The 26,007-nt window shown below is 34.5% G+C and overlaps 2 protein-coding genes across 4 annotated transcripts in view; one reads left to right on the plus strand and one right to left on the minus strand.

Moving 5' to 3' along the window:
* The window catches only part of LOC110460410 (titin homolog), a 110,022-nt gene extending 91,359 nt beyond the window's left edge, over positions 1–18,663 (minus strand). Inside the window, exons 1-4 of the mRNA XM_021513286.1 lie at positions 18,346–18,663; positions 4,610–4,927; positions 1,447–1,615; positions 835–1,020 (exon numbers count right to left, since the gene is read on the minus strand). Of these exons, the coding sequence (XP_021368961.1) occupies positions 835–1,020; positions 1,447–1,615; positions 4,610–4,927; positions 18,346–18,450 (778 nt within the window). The 5' untranslated portion in view covers positions 18,451–18,663. The remainder of the gene's footprint in view (positions 1–834; positions 1,021–1,446; positions 1,616–4,609; positions 4,928–18,345) is intronic.
* Positions 18,664–24,887: 6,224 nt separating this feature from the next.
* LOC110460411 overlaps positions 24,888–26,007 on the plus strand; it is a 9,152-nt gene continuing 8,032 nt past the window's right edge. For all 3 annotated transcript variants that reach the window (XM_021513287.1, XM_021513289.1, XM_021513288.1), the window contains exon 1: positions 24,888–25,052. The gene's annotated coding sequence lies outside the window, so the exon portion shown is untranslated. The remainder of the gene's footprint in view (positions 25,053–26,007) is intronic.

Consider the following 26,007-nt stretch of genomic DNA (forward strand, 5'->3'; position numbering starts at 1 on the left):
GATAAACTATAGACTTTAGATAGACTACAGACTCCAGATAAACTAGACTCCAGATAAACTACAGACTCCAGATAAACTACAGACTATACAGATAAACTACAGACTTTAGGTAAACTACAGACTCCAGATAAACTACAGACTCCAGATAAACTACAGACTCCAGGTAAACTACAGACTCCAGATAAACTACAGACTATACAGATAAACTACAGACTTTAGATAAACTACAGACTCCAGATAAACTACAGACTCCAGATAAACTACAGACTCCAGATAAACTACAGACTTCAGATAAACTACAGACTCCAGATAAACTACAGACTCCAGATAAACTATAGACTTTAGATAAACTACAGACTCCAGATAAACTAGACTCCAGATAAACTACAGACTCCAGATAAACTACAGATTATACAGATAAACTAGACTCCAGATAAACTACAGACTCCAGATAATCTTCAGACTCCTGATAAACTACAGACTCCAGATAAACTACAGACTCCAGATAAACTATAGACTCCAGATAAACTACAGACTTCAGGTAAACTACAGACTCCAGATAAACTATAGACTTTAGATAAACTACAGACTCTAGATAAACTACAGACTCCAGGTAAACTACAGACTCCAGGTAAACCTACAGACTCCAGATAAACTACATACTCCAGATATTAACTACAGACTCCAGATAAACTACAGACTCCTGATAAACTACAGACTTCAGATAAACTACAGACTCCAGGTAAACTGGATTGAAGCACGTACTAACAGTTTTTCAGTTTGAGGTATACTCTGTAGAGGTGCTACCTAAAACCGACTGCCTGGGATACTTACAGATTGTTTCTGCAGACTCTGGCCTTACACGGTAGAAAGTGTACCCAGACAGACTTCCTGGGGACATCAGCATACTCCGCATGAGTTTGTAAGGGACAGGATAGTGGGACATGTCATCGTTGAGACGACGCTGTAGGTGCGGCATTAGTGGATTGTAGTAAAATAGAGACTTCTCCGTCAAGTATCCTAAAATATTCAAACATCAGAATCTTACGTAAACTCCAGAAGGAAGATTTTAGAAATAATATCAGCAGAAAAATAAGTTATTAAATGTACTGGTGATAAGAGAGACATTGTTCAAAGAGCACTAATTTTGGTGATATAATGATTATACTGTAAATTCTATTTTTATTAAAAAGAACCAAATACCTGTGTATTCTGGCCTCCTAGCTGTTTAATCTAAGCAGTGTTTTCTCACATAGACAATTCATATCAAATATGACATATCATTTCTATTCAAAAAAAGATTATATATACATTGAGAAAACTGATTCAAAAGCAAATCCTTCAAACAAAGTGTTCAAGTTCAATTATTATGATTGTTACCGTAGCTTCAGTAGGAAAATGAAAAAAAATTGCAATATTTATTTTTCGCCAAACAGAGTTACCTACCCTTACTAATGACTTTCTCTAATACTGAGTCGTCCCAAGACTTAGTCCAGGAAGATAGGTATCGCTTGGCTGAGAATCCTGGTCTTATTTGTCTGTCAAAGTAGTCCTTCTTCTTACGACCACGTATAAACTTCATATTCATGAAACCTCCATCTAGGTCAGGTGAATCCTGAAACAGAAATAAATATTTCATAATATAATAAAGTATTTTTGAGTTTATGGAATCAGTGTTGCTACTTACTACATGAGTCTTAACCTGGCTTTTGGTTGCTAATCAGGTTTAATCTTCACACGTTTTTGTAAAATCTCTTTTTCTTATGTATTTTTTCATAGAAGTGCAACTATATTACTCTACCCACTCATGATGTTCAGTTAGTATTCATATCAGCTATGAATGACATCCCATTTACATAACCAATCATGCTTACGATCAGACAATTACTGTACCTCTCAGACACTCAAGTCAGATAAACAGAACCAGGACAACCATTTTAACTCACATAGCTCTTCTACCCATCTCTAACATCCCAACCTCAATGCCCAGTAATTAGGTCAATTCACCCACAACCCTACATTGATACCCCACTCAGTTCACCCCACTCAGACATCCCACTACTGACATGTACATCAGATCAACCCATAAACCTTACATTGATACCTAACTCAATTACACCCCACTCAGACATCCCACTACTGACATGTACATCAGGTCAACCCACAAACCTTACATTGATACCCAACCCAATTACACCCCACTCAGACATCCCACTACTGACATGTACATCAGGTCAACCCACAAACCTTACATTGATACCCAACTCAATTACCCCCCACTCAGACATCCCACTACTGACATGTACATCAGGTCAACCCACAAACCTTACATTGATACCCCACTCAATTACACCCCACTCAGACATCCCACTACTGACATGTTCATCAGGTTAACCCACAAACCTTACATTGATAACCCAACCAATTACATCCCACTCAGTTCACCCCGCTACTGACATGTACATCAGGTCAACCCACAAACCCTACATTGATACCCCACTCAATTACATCGCACTCATACATCCCACTACTGACATGTTCATCTGGTTAACCCACAAACCTTACATTGATACCCCACCCAATTACATCCCACTCAGTTCACCCTGCTAATGACATGTACATCAGGTCAACCCACAAACCCTACATTGATACCCCACTCAGACATCCCACTACTGACATGTTCATCAGGTTAACCCACAAACCTTACATTGATATCCCATTCAATTACATCCCACTCAGTTCACCCCAATACTGACATGTACATCAGGTTAACCCACAAACCCTACATTGATACCCCACTCAATTACATCCCACTCAGTTCACCCTGCTACTGACATGTACATCAGGTCAACCCACAAACCCTACATTGATACCCAACTCAGACATCCCACTACTGACATGTTCATCAGGTCAACCCACAAACCCTACATTGATACCCCACTCAATGACATCCCACTACTGACATGTTCATCAGGTCAACCCACAAACCTTACATGGATACCCCACTCAATTACATCCCACTCAGTTCACCCTGCTACTGACATGTACATCAGGTCAACCCACAAACCCTACATTGATACCCCACTCAGACATCCCACTACTGACATGTTCATCAGGTCAACCCACAAACCTTACATTGATATCCCACTCAATTACATCCCACTCAGTTCACCCTGCTACTGACATGTACATCAGGTCAACCCACAAACCCTACATTGATACCCCACTCAGACATCCCACTCAGTTCACCCTGCTACTGACATGTACATCAGGTCAACCCACAAACCCTACATTGATACCCCACTCAATTACACCCCACTCAGACATCCCACTATTGACATGTACATTAGGTAAACCCACAAACCCTACATTGATACCCCACTCAATGACACCCCACTCAGACATCCAATTACTGACATGTACATCAGGTCAACTCACAAACCCTACATTGATACCCCACTCATTTACATCGCATTCAGACATGTACATCAGGTTAACCCACAAACCTTACATTGATACCCCACTCAATTACACCCCACTCAGACATCCCACTACTGACATGTACATCAGGTCAACCCACAAACCTTACATTGATACCCGACTCAATTACACCCCACTCAGACATCCCACTACTGACATGTTCATCAGGTCAACCCACAAACCTTACATTGATACCCCACTCAATTACATCCCACTCAGTTCACCCTGCTACTGACATGTACATCAGGTCAACCCACAAACCCTACATTGATACCCCACTCAGACATCCCACTCAGTTCACCCTGCTACTGACATGTACATCAGGTCAACCCACAAACCCTACATTGATACCCCACTCAATTACATCGCACTCAGACATCCCACTATTGACATGTACATTAGGTAAACCCACAAACCCTACATTGATACCCCACTCAATGACACCCCACTCAGACATCCAATTACTGACATGTACATCAGGTCAACTCACAAACCCTACATTGATACCCCACTCAATTACATCGCACTCAGACATCCCACTACTGACATGTACATCAGGTCAACTTACAAACCCTAGCTTGATACCCCACTCAAACATCCCACTACTGATATGTACATCAGGTCAACCCACAAACCATACACAGATACCCCACTCAATTACACCCCACTCAGACACCCCATTACTGTCATTTATATCAAGTGAACCCACAAACCCTTCACCGATACCCCACTCAATAACACCCCATTCAGACATCCCACTATACTGACACTTATATCAAGTCAACCCACAAACCCTACACTGAAATGACACTCAATGACACCCCACTCAGACATGTCCAGGGGTGTACAATTCCACTACCTAGACTGACGTCCAGACCTAGGAGATATTGTAAAAGGACTGGTGAAAATTTTCAGGAATTTCTATCCAAGTGTTTATTGGGCTTGGATCATTTGACAAACTCTGTCTGTTAGTATTCTATAAGTATGAAATTATATGCCCCTGATGCCATTATAGGTTTTTAATCCCATTCTGAAACAACATAATACTCAAATACTCTGAAAATAGATCAAGACCTTATTCCAATATTTCATAAAAGATACACAGCCTGCAGAAATCATCACTATCTACCTGGTTGCCATAGAGAAGAATAGACTTGGCAAGGTCATCCACAGTCTTGAGGTCGCCATCCTCATCACCCGGCGTTATGGACGAGAATTTAGTTTCATCGAGGCTGTGATAGTTATGTCTTCTTACAACAGGCACAGGATTTTTATGGGCAAGGTCTTCGGAGAATAGTAGCAGAGCTCCCTTCCTAGTGGTAAACGTTTTAGGGATGGGGATGTTTGGTTTGTGTGAGCGTCGGGAGAACGTCGGTGAGCTGTCGTAGGCGTAGGTTGGTGTTGGTGGCTCTATTGGGGGCAGGTAGGTCCGGAAATTGTAATAGTCCTAGAAAAAAAAGAATTTTCTTTTTATTAAAAATTGTAAAAATTCTGTACACGAATAATAATAATATAGTTATAATATACAACATTTGATTGAGCGCCCTATCTAGCTAACATAAGCCACTCTATAGCGCTTTACAGTAGATAGATATACAATTTAAATACAATTAGCATATATACATTAATCATTACAATTTTGAGGAATTTGCAGGAGCTGCGTTATCAAGCACTAACTACTAGTCCTATGCCACCTGGATAATATATCTCCCAATGTGTGTATGCGTGGAGATGTAAATGTGTTCTGTTTGAAGTGGAACCGTGCTTCCAACAGCATCATTTATAGAGCCGCCTCACTTGAATGCTACAGCACTGATACCACAACATCCACCCCAGACCATTGTATACTCCACCTGGGTCGTTGGAGTTGTGTTGGCAGGAGAAAAACACTTTCTCTAAATATCCATGCTTACAACGACTTCGGGGATCGAACCCCAGCCGCCTGCGTGGAAGGCCGGAGTGTTAACCACTCAACCAATCCGCCCATATAATTTGTAATGAACCCCTGTGGACCAAAGAAACTTGAAAAACTGTTATAAACTCAGCGGAGTGTTAATAGCTCCTTACATATGATATACTGTGCAAATCAACAAGAGGCCATGTGGGCCTGTATCAGATACATGTTATTCATCTTTCATCTGTGACCTTCAAAGAGGATCAAGGTTAAATTTATTTAAATACTGATTGGCGATGTATCAAATGTTACTCTACACATAATGGATCCATTGTTGGAAGATTTATTACTTTAAACCCTATGACATTCTTCATTCATAAGATTTCAGCTTGATTTTAACATGTATCCTCCACAAGACCCTAGGCCTTTATGGTAATTGGAATGAAATTATTCAAAAGTTTTATCACATTTGATTCCTGTGCCTTTGAAAGTGGGTCAAGGTCATTCATTTAAGCAAACATGAAAGTCTTTTATCCTATCATGCAATTTGCCAAAAATGTTAGGTTTTGGTTATTTGAAAGAAGTTTGGTACACAGACAAAAGTTGTTGCCGGACGGATGATATATATATAGATGATGGTGAATTAAACGTGATATCGAGCACCATTATAGATCACCAGAAGACTTTGACAGTACACCCACCAACAAGTGTGTTTGACTGAGATGACCTTAGCAGACCTTTGACAGTACACTCACCACCAACAAATGTCTGTTTGACTGAGATGACCTTAGCAGACCTTTGACAGTACACCCACCAACAACAAGTGTCTGTTTGACTTAGATGATCTTAGCAGACCTTTGACAGTACACTCACCAACAACAAGTGTCTGTATGACTGAGATGACCTTAGCAGACCTTTGACAATACACTCACAAACAAATGTCTGTTTGACTGAGATGACCTTAGCCGACCTTTGACAGTACACCCACCAACAAGTGTCTGTTTGACTGAGATGACCTTAGCAGACCTTTGACAATACACTCACCAACAAATGTCTGTTTGACTGAGATGACCTTAGCGGACCTTTGACAGTATACACCCACCAACAACAAGTGTCTGTTTGACTGAGATGACCTTAGCAGACCTTTGACAATACACTCACCAACAAATGTCTGTTTGACTGAGATGACCTTAGCCGACCTTTGACAGTACCCCCACCAACAAGTGTCTGTTTGACTGAGATGACCTTAGCAGACCTTTGACAGTACACCCACCAACAACAAGTGCCTGTTTGACTGAGATGACCTTAGCAGACCTTTGACAGTACACTCACCACCAACAAATGTCTGTTTGACTGAGATGACCTTAGCCGACCTTTGACAGTACACCCACCAACAAGTGTCTGTTTGACTGAGATGACCTTAGCAAACCTTTGACAATACACTCACCAACAACAAGTGTCTGTTTGACTGAGATGACCTTAGCAGACCTTTGACAGTACACTCACCCACAACAAGTGTCTGTTTGACTGAGATGACCTTAGCAGACCTTTGACAGTACACCCACGACAACAAGTGTCTGTTTGACTGAGATGTCCTTAGCAGACCTTTGACAGTACACTCACCAACAACAAGTGTCTGTTTGACTGAGATGACCTTAGCAGACCTTTGACAGTACACTCACCAACAACAAGTGTCTGTTTGACTGAGATGACCTTAGCAGATGGACAATGTTTCCTCAACAGTTTGTCTGGAGTTCATGACTGCTGGGATTTTTACCAGATTTTTTGTCTACCCATACTTATTTTGGATCGACTACAGCTTACAACAATTTTTCAGGCAAAAGTTAATGTCTGCAACAGAATCAGGAATTCATCATATATATATATATATATACGATTAAATCATAAAATTGATTGAAGGGCATCATGCACACATATGAAATAGAAAATTGCCTGTGTAAACCCACACAGACTTTATACTATTTCATTTATCTTTATGTTATGTATGAACAGAGAGACAACAATGTTGTCAAATGATTTTTTCACATCTTACTTATTGTTGGAATAAAGAGAAAAAATCTCACTGTACAGTACTTGCATTTGAAGTTTACTAAAACAGGTCTTTGCAAATTTTTGATACAAATTGTGTTAGATGAACCGTAAAACTATCTTTCAATTGTATTGTTTTTCGTCCAATATGTGATCAAAATCCCAATGGGCAAAATAGTGTTAAAATTTTAATTGATTTTTGTCTAAATGTCCAAAATATAGACTTAACAGAAGCAAACAAAAATAAATAAACAAATCGATTTTAATTGTCTATGATGCATATATAGTTAAAATATAAATAAGGATTGTAAAGGATATTTTTTTTTAAATGCTCATTTATATTTTTGTATATTAAGCAATTATTGTAAGTCACAATTAAAAACAAACATCAAGCATTTCCCCCCCAAGTTCTAAAGTCTCAAGCCCCATTTATAAATCAGTTTATTCAAAGGTCATTCTCCCATGCAATCTTTGCAGTTTTTACTGAACCTAATTAAAAAAAAAAAATCAATAGATATTTAAAATCAAGAAGTGAGCATGTTATTATTCTTCACAATAAAATACTGGATACAGTCACAACAGGTATGATCCCAACTTTTGAGACTAAGTACTTAGGTTAACCAAAACGCTGATTTTCTTTCAGAATCCTAACATAATGATGGTGATTTCTAAAAAGTACCTAGGAAAGGCCATGTGTACATAAATACATCAGAGCTTATTACAGTGGCGGATCCAGAGACCTATCTGGGGGGGGTTCCAAATTTCCAGGGGGGGTTTCCATGTGGGGAAAATGGTGAAAATACATGATTTTTAAAGAAAATTATCAGGCTGGGGGGGTTTCCCGAAGCCCAAAAAACCCCTCTGGATCCGCCACTGCTTAATGTACCAGGAATAAGGGTAATCTATAAGGTAATACATTCTGGTTTATATCCCACGCTACTGTGTAGGTCATAAATCAATCTGGACTGGAAACAGTTACGTCAAAGGTATCAAAGGACCACACTAATCAGGCAGAAAGGGTACAGGGTATGGCTGTTACTGACACAGAATCAAAACACCAACTTACTACTCTATAAATGTATATACAGAAGAACATACAATGTATCGTCATTAATTCAGAATCTTAAAAAGATAAAATAAACTCTTTAATGTGTTAAAATTATAACAAGCATTCAAAATTCTTTTAGTAGGTTAGGCAAAATTTGGCATTTTATATGTAGTTAAAGCACTTAAAACTTTAACTCCTTCACCCCTGAAATTTCATAATGAACTATTCCATCCATTGAATTAGAAGAGTTCAAATGTGTCTTCAGGGGTGAATGAGTTATCAGTTTCTGTTTAACATTAGAGAAAAAAATAATTCTAGCTCAGCGCTTAAAATATAGAAAAGGGAAATTAAGTGAAAATTATAAGGCTTAATTTTTTATATTTTACAAATCNTATCTGGATTCCCAATACGATGAGATTTAAGCAAAATACAGCAGAAATACAGCAGAAATACAGCAATATATCTAAGCACTGATTCTGTACATATTTTTGCAGGTACATGTATATATTTTCTCAATGATTTTCAGTATTTCCATTTTTTTTTTTTTGTTATGATTTTTTTTGATTTTTTTTCATTAACGAATGGTTAAACAAAATAAGGCTGAATAAGTCAAATTTGATCATTTGTACATGTATGGTGTTTTGTTACAATTCTAAATCTGATCTTAATTGGTAATTTATTTGCTGTACTGTGGCCATGCACAGGGTTTCTATGCATGAATACAGGATGAGTCTTATTAGATAAATACATGGTATACTGCATAGATACAGGATGGGTCTTATTAGATAAATACATGGTATACTGCATAGATACAGGATGGGTCTTATTAGATAAATACATGGTATATTGCATAGATACATGGTATACTGCATAGATACAGGATGAGTCTTATTAGATAAATACATGGTATACTGCATAGATACAGGATGGGTCTTTTTAGATAAATACATGGTATACTGCATAGATACAGGATGAGACTTATTACATAAATACATGGTATACTGCATAGATACAGGATGAGACTTATTAGATAAATACATGGTATACTGCATAGATACAGCATGCGTCTTATTAGATAAATACATGGTAAACTGCATGGATACAGGATGGGTCTTATTAGATAAATACATGGTATACTACATAGATACAGGATGAGTCTTATTAGATAAATACATGGTACATGTATACTGCATAGATACAGGATGAGACTTATTACATAAATACATGGTATACTGCATAGATACATGGTATACTGCATAGATACAGGATGAGACTTATTACATAAATACATGGTATACTGCATAGATACAGCATGAGTCTTTTTAGATAAATACATGGTAAACTGCATAGATACAGGATGAGTCTTATTAGATAAATACATGGTACATGTATACTGCATAGATACAGGATGAGACTTATTAGATAAATACATGGTATACTGCATAGATACAGGATGGGTCTTAATTGATAAATACATGGTATACTGCATAGATACATGGTATACTGCATAGATACAGCATGCGTCTTATTAGATAAATACATGGTAAACTGCATGGATACAGGATGGGTCTTATTAGATAAATAAATGGTATACTGCATAGATACAGGATGGGTCTTATTAGATAAATACATGGTATACTGTATAGATACAGGATGGGTCTTATTAGATAAATACATGGTATACTACATAGATACAGGATGAGTCTTATTAGATAAATACATGGTAAACTGCATGGATACAGGATGGGTCTTATTAGATAAATAAATGGTATACTGCATAGATACAGGATGGGTCTTATTAGATAAATACATGGTATACTACATAGATACAGGATGAGTCTTATTAGATAAATACATGGTATACTGTATAGATACAGGATGGGTCTTATTAGATAAATACATGGTATACTACATAGATACAGGATGAGTCTTATTAGATAAATACATGGTACATGTATACTGCATAGATACAGGATGAGACTTATTACATAAATACATGGTATACTGCATAGATACAGCATGCGTCTTATTAGATAAATACATGGTAAACTGCATAGATACAGGATGAGTCTTATTAGATAAATACATGGTATACTGTATAGATACAGGATGGGTCTTATTAGATAAATACATGGTATACTACATAGATACAGGATGAGTCTTATTAGATAAATACATGGAAAACTGCATAGATACAGGATGAGACTTATTACATAAATACATGGTATACTGCATAGATACAGCATGAGTCTTTTTAGATAAATACATGGTAAACTGCATAGATACAGGGTGAGTCTTATTAGATAAATACATGCCATATGTCTACCTACCGGTAAGTTATCAGACAGTGATATGGATTTTATTGAACTTATATATACACTGAGACTTATTGAAGCATCAGCCATGTTTTTTTTTAGAATGCAATGTTTACAAACATTTATCAAAACCTACTTGTTAGATTGACTTTTCACTTGGGGTTGCTAGACCCACAATGCAAAGATTACTGATGAAATACTTATAAATTAATCCAATAGCTGACAATTGCTTACATAGTGATTTGTTATCAAATATTTAAAATGATCTTATCTCAACTGTACATGCTGGAAAAGTTGACTTAATACAATACAGGTACATGCATATTGATTTGCTGGTTACCTGTATAGACGGTTCTGTCATTGAGAAAAAATCTTGGTGTCGAATAAAATTAAATCAATTTCTTGACCTATCTATTAAATACTCCAGTCCATGTAGGTAGCTATATAGCTTCATGGACTTTTTTATAATTTGTCAAGATTAAGTTAATATTTTTTGAGATGTAAAAGTCTAAAAGTTTCATGGAAATATTGGGTTAAGATTAAGATAATATTTTGAGATGTAGAGATATATGTGTAACCCTGGCAATATATATCGCTCGGCTATAGAGAACTTCTCTTTAGCTTGATCAGTTGAGCGTAAGACTAGTAAGCCAGAGGTCCCTGGTTCGATCCCTAGTGGAGGCAGTGATTTAAATTTAATTAATCATGCGCTCTGTTACATATGTGTTAAAAAGACTGTTTAATATTAAGAAAATGGGCCAATATTTAATTGACTCTTTGTTGAAGTGCTTAATGATTTGGAGAATATGAATAAATGAAGGGGTTGTATGCTGTACCATAGCTACTGGTTTGTTTTGCATGGATACGTGATCAGCATAGTAACAGCTAGCTAGCTAGCGCTGTTTTTTTCTATTTATAATACATGCACGCCTGCGACAGTGACTTTTGTATCATTTTAATTTATTTTATTCAGTTTTTGTTTTGTTTGTATGCTGAATAGGAGAAAACAATGAAACTTGGCCCTTCAACATACACATAAAACTTTACACTGCGCGACATTTGTATTTGGCAGAATAATGGTGGTCTCTGTGTTATAAATAATAAAAGCTTTGATGTTTTTTTATTATTCAGAACACTTAATATACACAGGTAGATGTAAAAGCTATGATTTCGTGAGGAAGGTGAGTTAAAAAACTCACATAAATAATTACTGTACACTGTACTTATTCACCAGACTACAAACGACACTAATGTTATTGATTATATTGTATGCTTAGCACAGCTAGCTAGGGTACATGTATACGTATCTAGTTTGTCTCTCAGAGTAGTCTTATCACGATTACAGATTTCGGTCCCACAGCAGGCAAAACACTTCTGAAGTCTAAGACAATGGATAATTCCCCTTTTTTTCATACATGTATACATACAATAACCACTACTTTTATCATGATTAAGGAACCCTGTCCCACTGCAGGTAAAACACTTAAAAAGTCTAAGGTATTTCCTCCGGATTTTTATATACATATCGATTATCATAATTTAGGATTCCTGTCCTACAGCAGGCAAAACATTTATTAAGTCTAAGACAATTTCTTGTATTTTCATATCAGTACAATACCTTCTACTTATTATCATGATTAAAGATCCCCACCCCACTGCTGGTTAAACACTTAAAAAGTCTAAGATAGTTCCCCTCTGGTTTTTTCATATAAGTACAATAACCTCCCCTTAGCTTTCATTTAGATATAAGTTACTATAGTGTAACTCTGCCAGGGTACTTCCACAAATCAAGTATTTCGACAGTTGGTTAGACCATATATTGTGATCGGACATAATTCTGGTCTAGCCCTGCAGTTTGATTTTTACTTTCAGAACACTTTTGTTGATATTTTGTATTCAAATGTCACATATCATTTTTTTTAAATGATTCAGCTAGACTGAGGTGTAATAATTTTCAAAAATGATCGATTTTTTTTAATAACTTTAATAAGTAAGATAATCTGTTAGTGTTAGACAATGTTCCCAATATTAAACTTGAGATTGGCATGTGGATTGCATCACTGCAGACATTGCAGACACAGCACACAAGCCTGATTTTAAGAGCCCATATTTATTTACATGTACTGGTATAACATTAATTTACTTATAAATAGATTGACTTTTTCACTTCAGGTTTCTAGCTCTCACAGTGCAATTCAAGATTCATTATCAAATATTTATCCAATCGCTGTTAAATGTTGACAATGATTTATTTTCAAATATTTATTTAATCTCAATTGTTGACAAAGCTAACTTTGTACAAATTCTATCAGTGCGTTCTTCATACCAGTATGGGACTTTCAGGATGGGGTAAAAAAAAATATTTTTATATACACTGTACATAAAGATATTGAGAAGTATTTATAGTACATAAATATGTCACAAAAGTCTTTTAAACATTTTTTCTGTTATTACATGTTTTTCTTTACTTCATGTGGGTACTTAATTATGACTATCTGTTATAAAATCTATTTGATATATAAATGATTAAATAACATAGGCCTATATCTATATAAAGTTTTAAATAACTCATCATTTGACAAAGGTTCAATCTATTTGTAGTTAGGTAATGTGACCATGGCCTTTGACCTTGCAACGTTAACCCTAAACTCAATTTATAAGGATTTTTGTATAGATCTTTGCAAGGGGCATTAACCATTCCAGTTTGGCTTAGATTAATGATGTATTATAACTATCTGTCCAGGAGATGACATTTGGAAACCTTAACACTTTACTAAAATTTCTGTCTATTTAAAGCCACTGTGACCGTAAACCTATGACCTAAAGTGACACCGAAATTGATTGGCCTTCTTCCTCTTCCCTGTGGACATTGTTCACCCAAAAGGGGGCTTATATAGAATAAATAAATGATCTAAAAATATATTATCCACAAACATTTATTTTTTTATTTTACAAAATTTCAGATTCTAATACTACAGTGATCTAGACCTTTGACTAATATCAGTAACCCCACATAAACAATCCATTTGGTTCTAATTAATCCTCTGTCTAAAGGGCATCACATTTTCAAGTTCAGTTTTAAAAAGATCTGACGATATTGTTCAATATATAGCATATATCTGAAAACCAATATTTTCCCAAAATTTGTCTACGGCCACTGTCACTTTGAGTTTCAGCATTGGTTTCAGCACAGGCACACAGACACATGTATGTAAGGAGACACGGACGCTCCAAATTTAAGGAAATGCAACCAGTTAGCTTACAAACGAGTAATAGGTGGCACATAGCCAACAGCTGGCTTTATATACCGATATATACTTAGTGTTATCGGTATATACTTTATATACCGATAATACTGCCTACATGACACCGTTATATGAACTTTTTCATAATCCAATATGATAATGTATAACTGATTGTCTCAAACCTGACATTATTCAATTGCAGATCACTGAATATATAATTGATTATTATGACAACACTTAGTGGCAAAGGTATTGTTAATGAGTTCTGTTGGGTTCTTTAAAATTCAATAAAGGGGGATTTTTTAATTTTCAAATTAGGATAAAGAAATACCCCCATGGAGGTTGGCAAAATTTAGAGTCATGTCGAATGTAAATTATCCAGTGTGTAACATACTGCCCAAAGCCTGGGATGTAAATTGAAATCAATTGAATTATTGAAAAACATTTTTGGGAAATTCTTTCAACAGCAAACATCTATTCCTAATCATAAACTGGATTTATAGTCAGCAAAGGAATTAAAACATATAATTCGCCTGTGGATCTGACAATAAATCATTTGGGCAAAATAAAATGCAAATAATATTTTAATCTATAAAATTTACTATTTAATATATAATATGTAATATGTATGTAATATGTAAACATATATATATTTACAAATTTGCCAACTCTCCCTATTTAGGAGGAAGACTACTGGTTTTGGACCCTTAAATTTAGTGTTTTCAACCAGTGAATTTGCTAAACTATTCCTATAGTCTAAGATCTAATGATTTCACATGAAAGAACAATTCAAAATATGTCATTTAAAAGGGTCATTTTATCACAAGGGGGTATAAATATACACACATTTTAATTATGTTTTAATAATGAGGATGCAGAATGTCCCCCATGGAAATTTCAAACAGTTGGCAAGTATGTAATTTATAATGCACCACATACAATTAAAACCAGGTAAAGGTTCATAAAATATAAACACACAGAGTGTACATGTAAGACTCCCTAAGGACAGGCACAACACCAGTCTGCTAACCTATAGCCAATACAAAGTGGACTAACGACTATAGTACAATTGATAATCCTCTCTACTAATTCTATAGCTTAGAACTTCAACCTTATAAATAGTATACCTAAACTTGTATCATACACCACCTCAAACAAACTTAATAAAGAATAAATATGATTTAGGTTTGTAAAGCATTCATCTGATTCATTATAATACTATGTTACTAACCCAGATCCGTTGCCTTCAGAAAGACAACAAAATATTTTTCTGCACAACGATACTTGTACACAAAAACATAACCTCATACTGTCACGGTGCCACTATTTGTCCAGTAAAACGTTGGCATTATAATGAGGTTAGAGCAATAAATGAAGGAAAATGTTTCCTTGTAATTTTCTAATTTGCAATTTGATTCCTAACACAAACACAGTAAAATCTTGTTATACTGCCACAATTTGTCCAGATAAATGCTGGTATTTTAAAGGGGTTTGGTGATAAATGGAGGGAAATGTATAAAAGATTCCTTAGGAAAAATTAAAGTGACCTTGAAATTATGTTGGCAGTGAGGGGCATTATATAGGGGTTTTACTGTATTGTTTGGATACAAATATGCGAGAATATAAAATTTACTTAATTGAAGTGAAATCTTTCAAAAATCTACCGTACAATATTGTAAGTGTTATTGAAAAGGAAGACGATCCGAGTACAACTCATCAATCAAGGTTCTACTGTCAACAAATATGCAGGAGTACACTGGCCTAGCTGTCCAATATGGCTCTTAGAACTTTACATACACAATCTAACATGTCAGTATATTAATATAGATATATATAGAAGTATGTTGACACATACAATACTTTACACAGGTCTACCCCGGGATAAGTAATGTAAACTATAGAACTACCTCGGGTATACAATTATTTAAGGATGTTTTTTTAGGTCTAACACATATTATCATTGAGTATCAAAATACATATAATTGTAAGCTCACCAGAGCCCAAAATATGCTAAATGTGCCTTGAATAAATATATAAATTATTTCCTTCAGTTATACCACTAATAGCTATCATGTTAATTTTTGCAGGAAAATATTCCAAATTATATTTAAATCAGATGAAATATATATCTATGTAACACTAAACACTTAACTTTTACTAATAACGGGTGAATTATGATAAAAAAAATATAACAAACACTGGGTGTACAATTTCATATCAAAGTATTAGCCTACAGGCAGATAAAAAAGAAATCACTTGCTTATGAAGCAATCTACATTTTCATAGTATATATATATTAAAAAAATCACTGGTCCTTACATAATATATATATATAGCCCTTTATTATAAAAAGAAAAATTCTCAACAATAAGTCTTAAGTACTTTCATCTCTTCTAGGAGATTCTGCAGACTATGTATAGACAAGGGCTTGTAAAATTAAATGCTCCCGAAATATGGTTTTAGTGACTAATTTAATTAATTTTCAATATAATTTCTTGAACTCTAACAGACACAATTACCTTATAATCAAATCAATAAAAGCATACTATCTCTCTAATTAGATATCAAGTGCTAATTAAGAGATAGACACCTTGAACTCAAAAATAATTTTCAGAACAATCGGAATCTGCTACGATTAGGTAATCTGGCTTCATTTTACACGATTTTCTAATTAACGACACACTGCGACACTCCTAAAAGGATTTACCTATTTTGATAACAGTACTGATGTATAGTGCATGACTTTGTTTTTCTTTTAAATTATGATAAGATTGTAGTTGTTTAAATAATTTTGTAGCCTATCCTTATTTGTATTTCATACCCTGCTCTGTAAGCATTATACATATCATCATGTAATAAAAAATACCGTTAAAACAATGTAGTGACGCAGGAAATCTTTAAAATCTTTTAGCTTGAATGACAACAATAGCGGGTTGAGTCTGATCAAATCTGTACATGATATATTGGTATGAACTACACAGACTTCCGAGACTAATTACTGAACTCTGCTGTAGATATATATGCATGCACAAATGGCTTATGTGAAAATATTCCTGTAAACATACATTAGGGAGTGAGGTAATATAACTTTTGAAAAGGGCATGACAAAAATTTAAAATACCAAAACAGATCAAGTTTCAGTATATATATATATGCAGCTTTGTTGTGTCAAGTTGAAACAATATCATTGGTACTTATGATAAACATGAATGTTTATAGAGAGGCGACACCTGTGCGTTTTAATAAGATCAGTTCCTTTCCAAGTTCCAATACATTTGTATATCTTTGGTAAAGTTTTCATAATTTTCGCTCAGATATACCAACTTCAACTTTTGTTAATAAGACTATCTGACAAAGATGACTGTCTAATTAACTAAAGTATATACCATGTTTAGTTTTATTCATGGTACACAGTATATTTTCCAACTCAATGGATCTTTGCCGAAATCCTAGTCATTTCAGGACCTGTTGTTTTAGTACTTTTTAGTAAAGACGTAAAATGCTTAACATTTTTGAAATTTAGAAAATCAGCAACACACAGCACACAAAAGGTAAAAAAGGTTGAAGTTTAAAAGTTAGTCAAAGTGTCAAAAATCATATAAAATATTCCAACAAACTTTTGAGAAGTTAAACAGAATGTCCTATAAAAGTAATAAAACATCTCAATATTGAAACAGCTGAGTACCAAATTGTCTGTGCCACTTGTAAATCCCCACTCCCCTAAAAAATGAAATAAAAATCGTCTGTGTTACAGCAAAAAAAAATCCTCTTTGCAGTACCAAACCCCGAAACACTTTCTTTTCAAAACAATGAGCTGGGGTTGGCAGTTGGGGGAGTGTTTGTTTTTGGGAGGAGGTGTTATATAGAGTGGGAGTTTCCATGCATTTTTGCTCCATTGTGTAATTTACTTGTGCACACGTGGAGCTGGTTTATGTTATAACACCATGATATAATCTTCAACACTGAAATTGTGATGACACAATTCAATATTTAATACTAGGTGATAATGTTTTCAGTAGTAAGAGAGTCAACAGAACTGGTTTACCTTGTAAACACTGGCATTGTATAGGTGTTTAAAGTTGTGAAATGCAATCTATAAGTTAAAGAGAAATGTAGTGGCATTGTGGACCATTAAGGGACAGGAATCGAGCTTCAATAACGCTGTTTGCATGAAATAAACAATACAAAAATAAAAGTGCAAAATGAACTTTTGACATATTGTAATGCGCCTAAAATGAATGATGATTTCACTTCCTGTTGTTTCAAAATGTCGACAACATTTTCGTCAGACATAATGTTACCCAATAAACTTACCTGTGGCTCGAACAGAACTTCGACTTTCTCGTGTCCATTTTTAGAAACCTCGCCAACACCACGGCTGAGAAGTGAGAGATTTAGAGCACCCCCACTTCCCGCCATCTTGTCGAGAAATCTGTGCCCAATCGACAGAAATCACTGCCGAAATAAAATCAGAACTTCAGGGTTCTCTGTAATGTCTGTCAGGCTTTGTATACAGTCAGACATGTTAGTAATCACTCCCGGATATCAGTCAGGCGCCATTCGATACACAATGACACGCGACCATTCACAACTCGATCTACAGCTGACCCTTGGCGGCCATATTGTTTGTCGTTGCTGGGTGCGTATGACGTCACACAAAAGAGCGCGCACTTGTCAGGGTTTCACTTCCACTAATTAGCGTCTTAAACTGGCTGGTCAAGGGGGCGGGAAATGGGTCTAGAACATCCCTTTACATGAAAATGAATAAAGTTATATAAATAAATAAATTATCAAATGAGATATCTATCTTATATTACAGTCTTTAAATTTTCTAATCAGTGAAATTATATCAGTAACAAAGTAATTTTACACGGAGAAATAAGCAAATTGTCAAATATTTTTAAATTGCAAAGCGAGACTTCCAAAGCTGTACAGTCCATATCAGAAATCATAATATTTTATGCCAGATCAATTACGATTTCTTTTATTTACTTTTTGTTTCTTCAATTAATCAATGTTATATATATATGTATACAGTAGCGCATGCCATTAAATTCATTTATATCTCTTTTTAATCTTATTTTAATATTTTTTTTGTGAAACGTCTTTTTTTGTTCGGGGTATGCATTTATCACTATTTTCAGGCCTTCATATAAATCCGCGGTGTCACCATGCATGGTTATAGAACGCATGTATATCAAACACATTTAAATAAGATACTACAAAATGATGTCAATAATGTTTCCGTCCTATTATGGTTCGCTTGACGCATTATGGGCAACAAGTATCAGTACGATTACCCAGAATACAACATTTAAACATCATTTCCTGAATCTACAATGGAAAGTTGAGGACATGGATGATATGATCTGAATAATCTGAAGACATCAAAGATAAGGATTATCATTTGGGTGTAATTTTCAGTTGTTTTCTTTTGTCATATTTTAACAATTTCTGTTTTGATATATAAATCATTGAATTTGAATAAAAAAAATAATACTTTTTAGATTCGTAATCTTATTTATAATTAAATTGCAAATAGTGGGAAATATCTTGGATAATCACAAAATATTTTGTGCAGTTAATTTATGTGTTATGACTTAGAATTAACAACATGGAAAACTATAAGCGAACAATCAGTAGATACATATGTCATTGAAAACCCCAAATGGTTCATGAAAGAAACATATATAGTGTAACGACTTTCGAATAAAACTTTACCTATAAAAAACAACACATCATTGGAATTGTAGCAGCAAAGACAGATTTATCTGGCAACAGGAAAGGAAATAGAAACAGAACGTATAATAACAAGCTTTTCTTTTTTTTTTATTCTGAATTAACGGCGTATTCCAAACAACATTTTAATCATCGCTATAAATGAGAAATATATTTTAGTTTTAACCTCTACCATGTGACCATGTGGAAGATTAGCCTTTTGATAAACATGTATTTTATCCTCATTAGATAAAGTTAATTATTATTATTAGTAGTAGTATCTACTGATTTCGTACTTTGTACATACTCCAGCTAATTTAATTTCTTTTTATTCGAATCCAACTGCGAATACAAATATCTCATTAGATTTATAAATAACGATACTTATAATTTTTGCTTGCGATCTATTGTGTAAATCAAAAGCGACAAACATGCGTTTTGTGCGAAGTCAGACTTACTGACACTATGTTGTCGGTTTACAGCGAGGTACTTCTCAATGAAACGCTATTCCTTTCGTACACATAGCTATATTGATTACCGACTTTCTCCAACGAAAAACTGACCACACTGGACATTGGCTTCAAGTCATGTCATTGTAAACTTATTAGTTTCATTAGGGGGTTTACATTTTCAGTATTTAATCAATTTCAAGAGTCATATTTGACTAAATGGCCCCATTAACAAAAGCAAAAACAAAATGAAATATTGAAGTACTAGCTATATAGTATGATTTAATAAGGAACCATAAATATATTTGCAACTGCTTGAAAAAATGTTTTAGTTTCATTGAAACTTTTTTTGTAAAAAATATACATGTCGCTTAATTTGTAATGTGAAACGGACGTTATATAAAATTTCATGAGAGTTGAACAATATAACTTGAGCTTTTCAAACGCAGTTGCCCTGGTGTTTCAGGAATAAAACAAAAATGGTTTAAATATATTGATGAGATACATATTTCGGAGAGTACATCTTTTACTTAAAACTTACTCCAAAATCAATACACAGAACATGTAAGACGCCGTACTGATATAATAGTAAGAGTAGTATCTGGTAAATACTGTGAAACTGCTCCATTTTGTGCCTTAAATGTGTACATCAAAGTTTTGTACTGCGATCTGTATCATAGTTAATGCAATAGATCAATGCACTGCGTGGTGTTGATGCTCTGCAGACGGCTGTTACACGTTATCAGATAACTGAAACTGGACGTAACAAATGGATTCAACGAAGACGACATTTCCATGGTCCGAAATCCGACCCCAAGTAACCCGGAGTTGCGGACATTGTCATTAGTAGAAGTACACCTTTAGAAACACACTAAGATAGCGATATACTCGTTTGTTTTGTAAATTACTAGACCTCCGACCTGCTGATTATTTTTAAGGAAGGCCTAACATCTGAGAGTTGTTGTTTCCCATCAGGTGGAATTGGTTTGAGGGTTGTATCAATTACATTGTACTGTGGGGAATCGCTATTTGACGTTGTACAGATTACATTTCATGGTGACACAACCCGTCATAATTTTAAAGACGAAGCTACCATATTATGAATACTGAAATGTTGGGTTTTATTGACTAACCATTCTGAGAACTGGAACTAGCGCTTCTTTCTGGTTGTTTATATCTAGATGAGGAGAGTGCAGCATCACAGCTGAAATGACCTAATTGAAACATGAAGGTTTGCTGCATTAAATTTTATATTTCTTGTGATCTTTTTTCTCACGAGTTTTCATGTTATGTGATACATTTTTTCCCAGGCGAACACAAGGATATGTAAAGGCGACAAAGGCCATCGACAACGATATAAGACTCAGGTTTGTGCCAACATAAGCGTATTGAGATAGGGATTTTTTGTCTTAGTTGATGTTGCACCTCTGTTCAGTTTCTTACAAGCTTTAAATGACTCATGATTGTTTACTTACTTCATGAAATATCTGAGCTTTTTGTTAGACCAAGTAAAACTATCCAATAGTTGATGCTACATGTTTTCACAATTCGTTGAACTTTTGAAAACTTGTCTTTATTTTCTACTTTTATTTGTTGGGTAACGTTATCCCTCACACACATAGTAGCATCTCGAACTTCAAAGAGGTGGTATCAACTGTTCGGAGATTTGCTACGATCAATTCGGAATGGCTGTAAATTTCGTCGATGTACAACGGTAAGGCAGTTTGAGTTATTTCCCTTTTTTGCAAATTATAGTAAATAATTCGCAGCTAGTTATATATATATTTAAAAAAACTCATTGTCTTTGAAAAGTGCCTCTCAGTATCCAGACGGTTACTGTAAGTAAGAGTAAGTGTTTGGATGTGGGTATAGATGAAATAATACAGGTAAATGGTTAACTGTTAGTGAATGAAAACATATTGGTAAATCAGGGTTTAAGTGATAAAAGGTGAGTAAATAGTATGATATAGGTAAATACTGTAGTAAAGGGTATGATACAGGTAAATACTGTAGTAAATGGTATGATATAGGTAAATACTGTAGTAAAGGTTATGATACAGGTAAATACTGTAGTAAATGTTATGATATAGGTAAATACTGTAGTAAAGGGGATGATACAGGTAAATACTGTAGTAAATGGTATGACATTGGTAAATACTGTAGTAAATAGTATGATATAGGTAAATACTGAAGTAAAGGGTATGATACAGGTAAATACTGTAGCAAATGGTATGATATAGGTAAATACTGTGGGAAATGGTATGATATAGGTAAATACTGTAGTATGGTATGATATGGGAAAAATACTGTAGTAAATGGTGTAATATATGTAAATACTGTAGTCAATGGTATGATATAGGTAAATATTGTAGTAAATGGTATGATATAGGTAAATTCTGTAGTAAATGGTATGATATTGGTAAATACTGTAGTCAATGGTATGATATAGGTAAATACTGTAGTATGGTATGATATAGGTAAATACTGTAGTATGGTAGGATATAGGTAAATACTGTATTAAATGGTGTGATATAGATTAATACTGTAGTAATGGTATGATATAGGTAAATACTGTAGTATGGTATGATATGGGAAAAATACTGTAGTAAATGGTGTAATATAGGTAAATACTGTAGTCAATGGTATAATATAGGTAAATACTGTAGTATGGTATGATATAGGTAAATACTGTAGTAAAGGGTATCATATAGGTAAATACTGTAGTAAATGGTAGGATATAGGTAAATACTGTAGTAAATGGAATGATATAGGTAAATACTGTAGTAAATGCTATGATATAGGTAAATACTGTAGTAAAGGGTATCATATAGGTAAATACTGTAGTAAATGGTATGCTATAGGTAAATACTGTAGTAAATGGTGTGGTATAGGTTAATACTGTAGTAATGGTATGATATAGGTAAATACTGTAATAAATGGTATGATATAGGTAAATACTGTAGTATGGTATGATATAGGTAAATTCTGTAGTAAATGGTATGATATTGGTAAATACTGTAGTCAATGGTATGATATAGGTAAATACTGTAATAAATGGTATAATATAGGTAAATACTGTAGTATGGTATGATATGGGAAAAATACTGAAGTAAATGGTGTAATATATGTAAATACTGTAGTCAATGGTATGATATAGGGAAATACTGTAGTAAATGGTATGATATATGTAAATACTGTAGTAAATGGTATGATATATGTAAAATACTGTAGTAAATGGTATAATATAGGTAAATACTGTAGTAAATGGTGTGATATAGGTTAATACTGTAGTAATGGTATGATATAGGTAAATACTGTAGTATGGTATGATATAGGTAAATACTGTAGTAAATGGTATGATATAGGTAAATACTGTAGTAAATGGTATGATACAGGTTAATACTGTAGTAAATGGTATGATATAGGTAAATACTATAGTGTGGTATGATATAGGTAGGTACTGTAGTGTAATGATGGTAAGTTAAAAAAGAAATTTGTAAATGCATGAATAAGGGTAAGGGTTTAATAGATATTTTTTGGGGGTGAATGGTATATCATTGGTAAATAATAAAGTATGAGTTATTGGCAGAATATGACTATAATCGACATGATATAAGTGATTGTGTGTATGTAGGTAAAGGTCGTATAAATCTAGAGGATTTGATCAATGTATGGGCTTAAACGCCCTACTGATATCTAAGATAAATCTAGAGGTGTGCAAAATGTATTCAATCAGATTTCGTTATCTTTCATGACCAGCATTTCCGGGATATATCTAGCCTATCTCTAATCAATATCATTCTTTCGAATGCCGATATTTATATGCTTAGATACCCTGGTTGTAAATAATGACAGCCATGCATGCATATTATTGCATATTTAATTCTTGGAATTGATAGCCAGGGTATACCCGAAGTCTATGGTTGTCTTTCTTTGCCTTCTGGCATAAAGGAGGTCCGGCTACTGGGTAATGTTACGTTTCCATTTCTGACATGACATTGCTGTTGCTGTATATATTTGTTTCTCTATGCTTTATAATAATCCAGTGGTTCAGTCTGTCTGACAAATACAATTGATAAAAACACAACATACAAGTTTTCATAAAGTTTTCTTCAGTTTCATTAGAATTTTTTTTAAATCAAAGTACTTGCCACAAGTTCCAGTAAACTGTTAGATAGAAGGGTTTCCAGGAGTAAATTGTATGACCAAAGCAAAGTTAACGCACTTTGTTTTAACCTTGTTTATAATATCCTATTTGAGATAGAATGAAGTCGATTGAAATTCCTTTTAATAGTTAAGACAAACGTTGGAAGTTAGAAAATGTCACTCAAAAGTAAAAGAACTAAATAACTGAAGATGATTATAATAATAATATTAATATACAACATTTGATATAGCACCCTATCTAGCTAACATAACCACTCATAAGCGTTTTACAGTACATAGATATACAATTAATATAATTAGCATATATATCAATCAATACAATTTTGAGGAATTCGCAGGAGCTGCCTCATCAGGCGCTAAATACTTGACCTATGCCACCTGGCTAATATCTCCCTATGTGTGTATGCCTACGTGTGTGCTGGAGATGTATTGTGTTCTGTTTGTAGTGGGACCGTGCTTCCAACGGCATCATTTATATATAGTGTCACCTTAGTTGTATGATTCAGANTCAGTACAGATACCGCAACATCCACCCCAGACCATTTTAGAATCCAACCGGGTTGTTGGAGTTGTGTGGGCAGGAGAAAAATACTTTCTCTGGATATTTCACGCGTGCGACGACTTCGAAGATCAAACCCTGACCGCCTGCGTGGAAGTCCGAAATGCTAACCACTCGCCAATCGGCCCGTAAGTTTACACTACTTCAACTAACTTCTAAAACGTTAACTCTACACTCTACAAAATCATTCTACGAGACTCCTCCCAAGTAAACATATTACTCTCCGACTCATCGTTCATCTTTTTTTTTACAGAATTCTCTCAAGACTCTCCTTTCTGAATCGACTCTCCATTCTCTATTAACTCTCAATTCTCAACAAACTCTCTCTTCAACTCCCTAACAACCCCTTTTTATGTACTACTATTTTAAAATATTGTCATCATATACTTAATATACTCAAAGCCATACTTAACTTAGTCAACGATACCATTTACTAAATATAATTCACTTAAGACAAGATAAACTAAAGATAGAGCTACTTCTGAATACGAAATAGGGAAACCACCTAGTACTAAATACAAGGGTCGTGTCTAATAATAGATCAGAATGTATAACTAAACCAATATATTAATACCAGCAACTGACCAACTCATTAGACCATTTACCCCAGTAATGACCTCATACATGTACCTATTTATACACCAGTTCCTCTAAATGACTTGCACATCTATTTACATCTCAACCCCTCAGAATGACCCCATACCTATTTATATCTTACCCTTCTGATGCCTTTAAAATGATAATTTTATGGTACGATATCACTTTCTACTCAGCTTCTGGACCCTTATCCCATAACTATCACAAACAGTAAACTACTAAACTTGTCCCCTCCACTGTCTTAACTTTTAAATTATGAATACATAAAACATCCATACTAATTAATGAAATGTTAACACCAACAATTCACTCCGTAGTAATAAACCATTCCTTCTTGTATTGGCACACTAGAATGGCCTGTCACTTGTCTGTATCATTATACTAATATAAAACGGGTACATTGTACACATGTATGTACGTAGTAATAGCGTTTCCAATGTGAAAAACGTAAGTTATATAGGCCGAATTTGGATTTTACTGTTAAAT

This window comes from Mizuhopecten yessoensis, unplaced genomic scaffold, assembly GCF_002113885.1.
Source record: "Mizuhopecten yessoensis strain PY_sf001 unplaced genomic scaffold, ASM211388v2 scaffold10389, whole genome shotgun sequence".
NCBI lineage: Eukaryota > Metazoa > Mollusca > Bivalvia > Pectinida > Pectinidae > Mizuhopecten > Mizuhopecten yessoensis.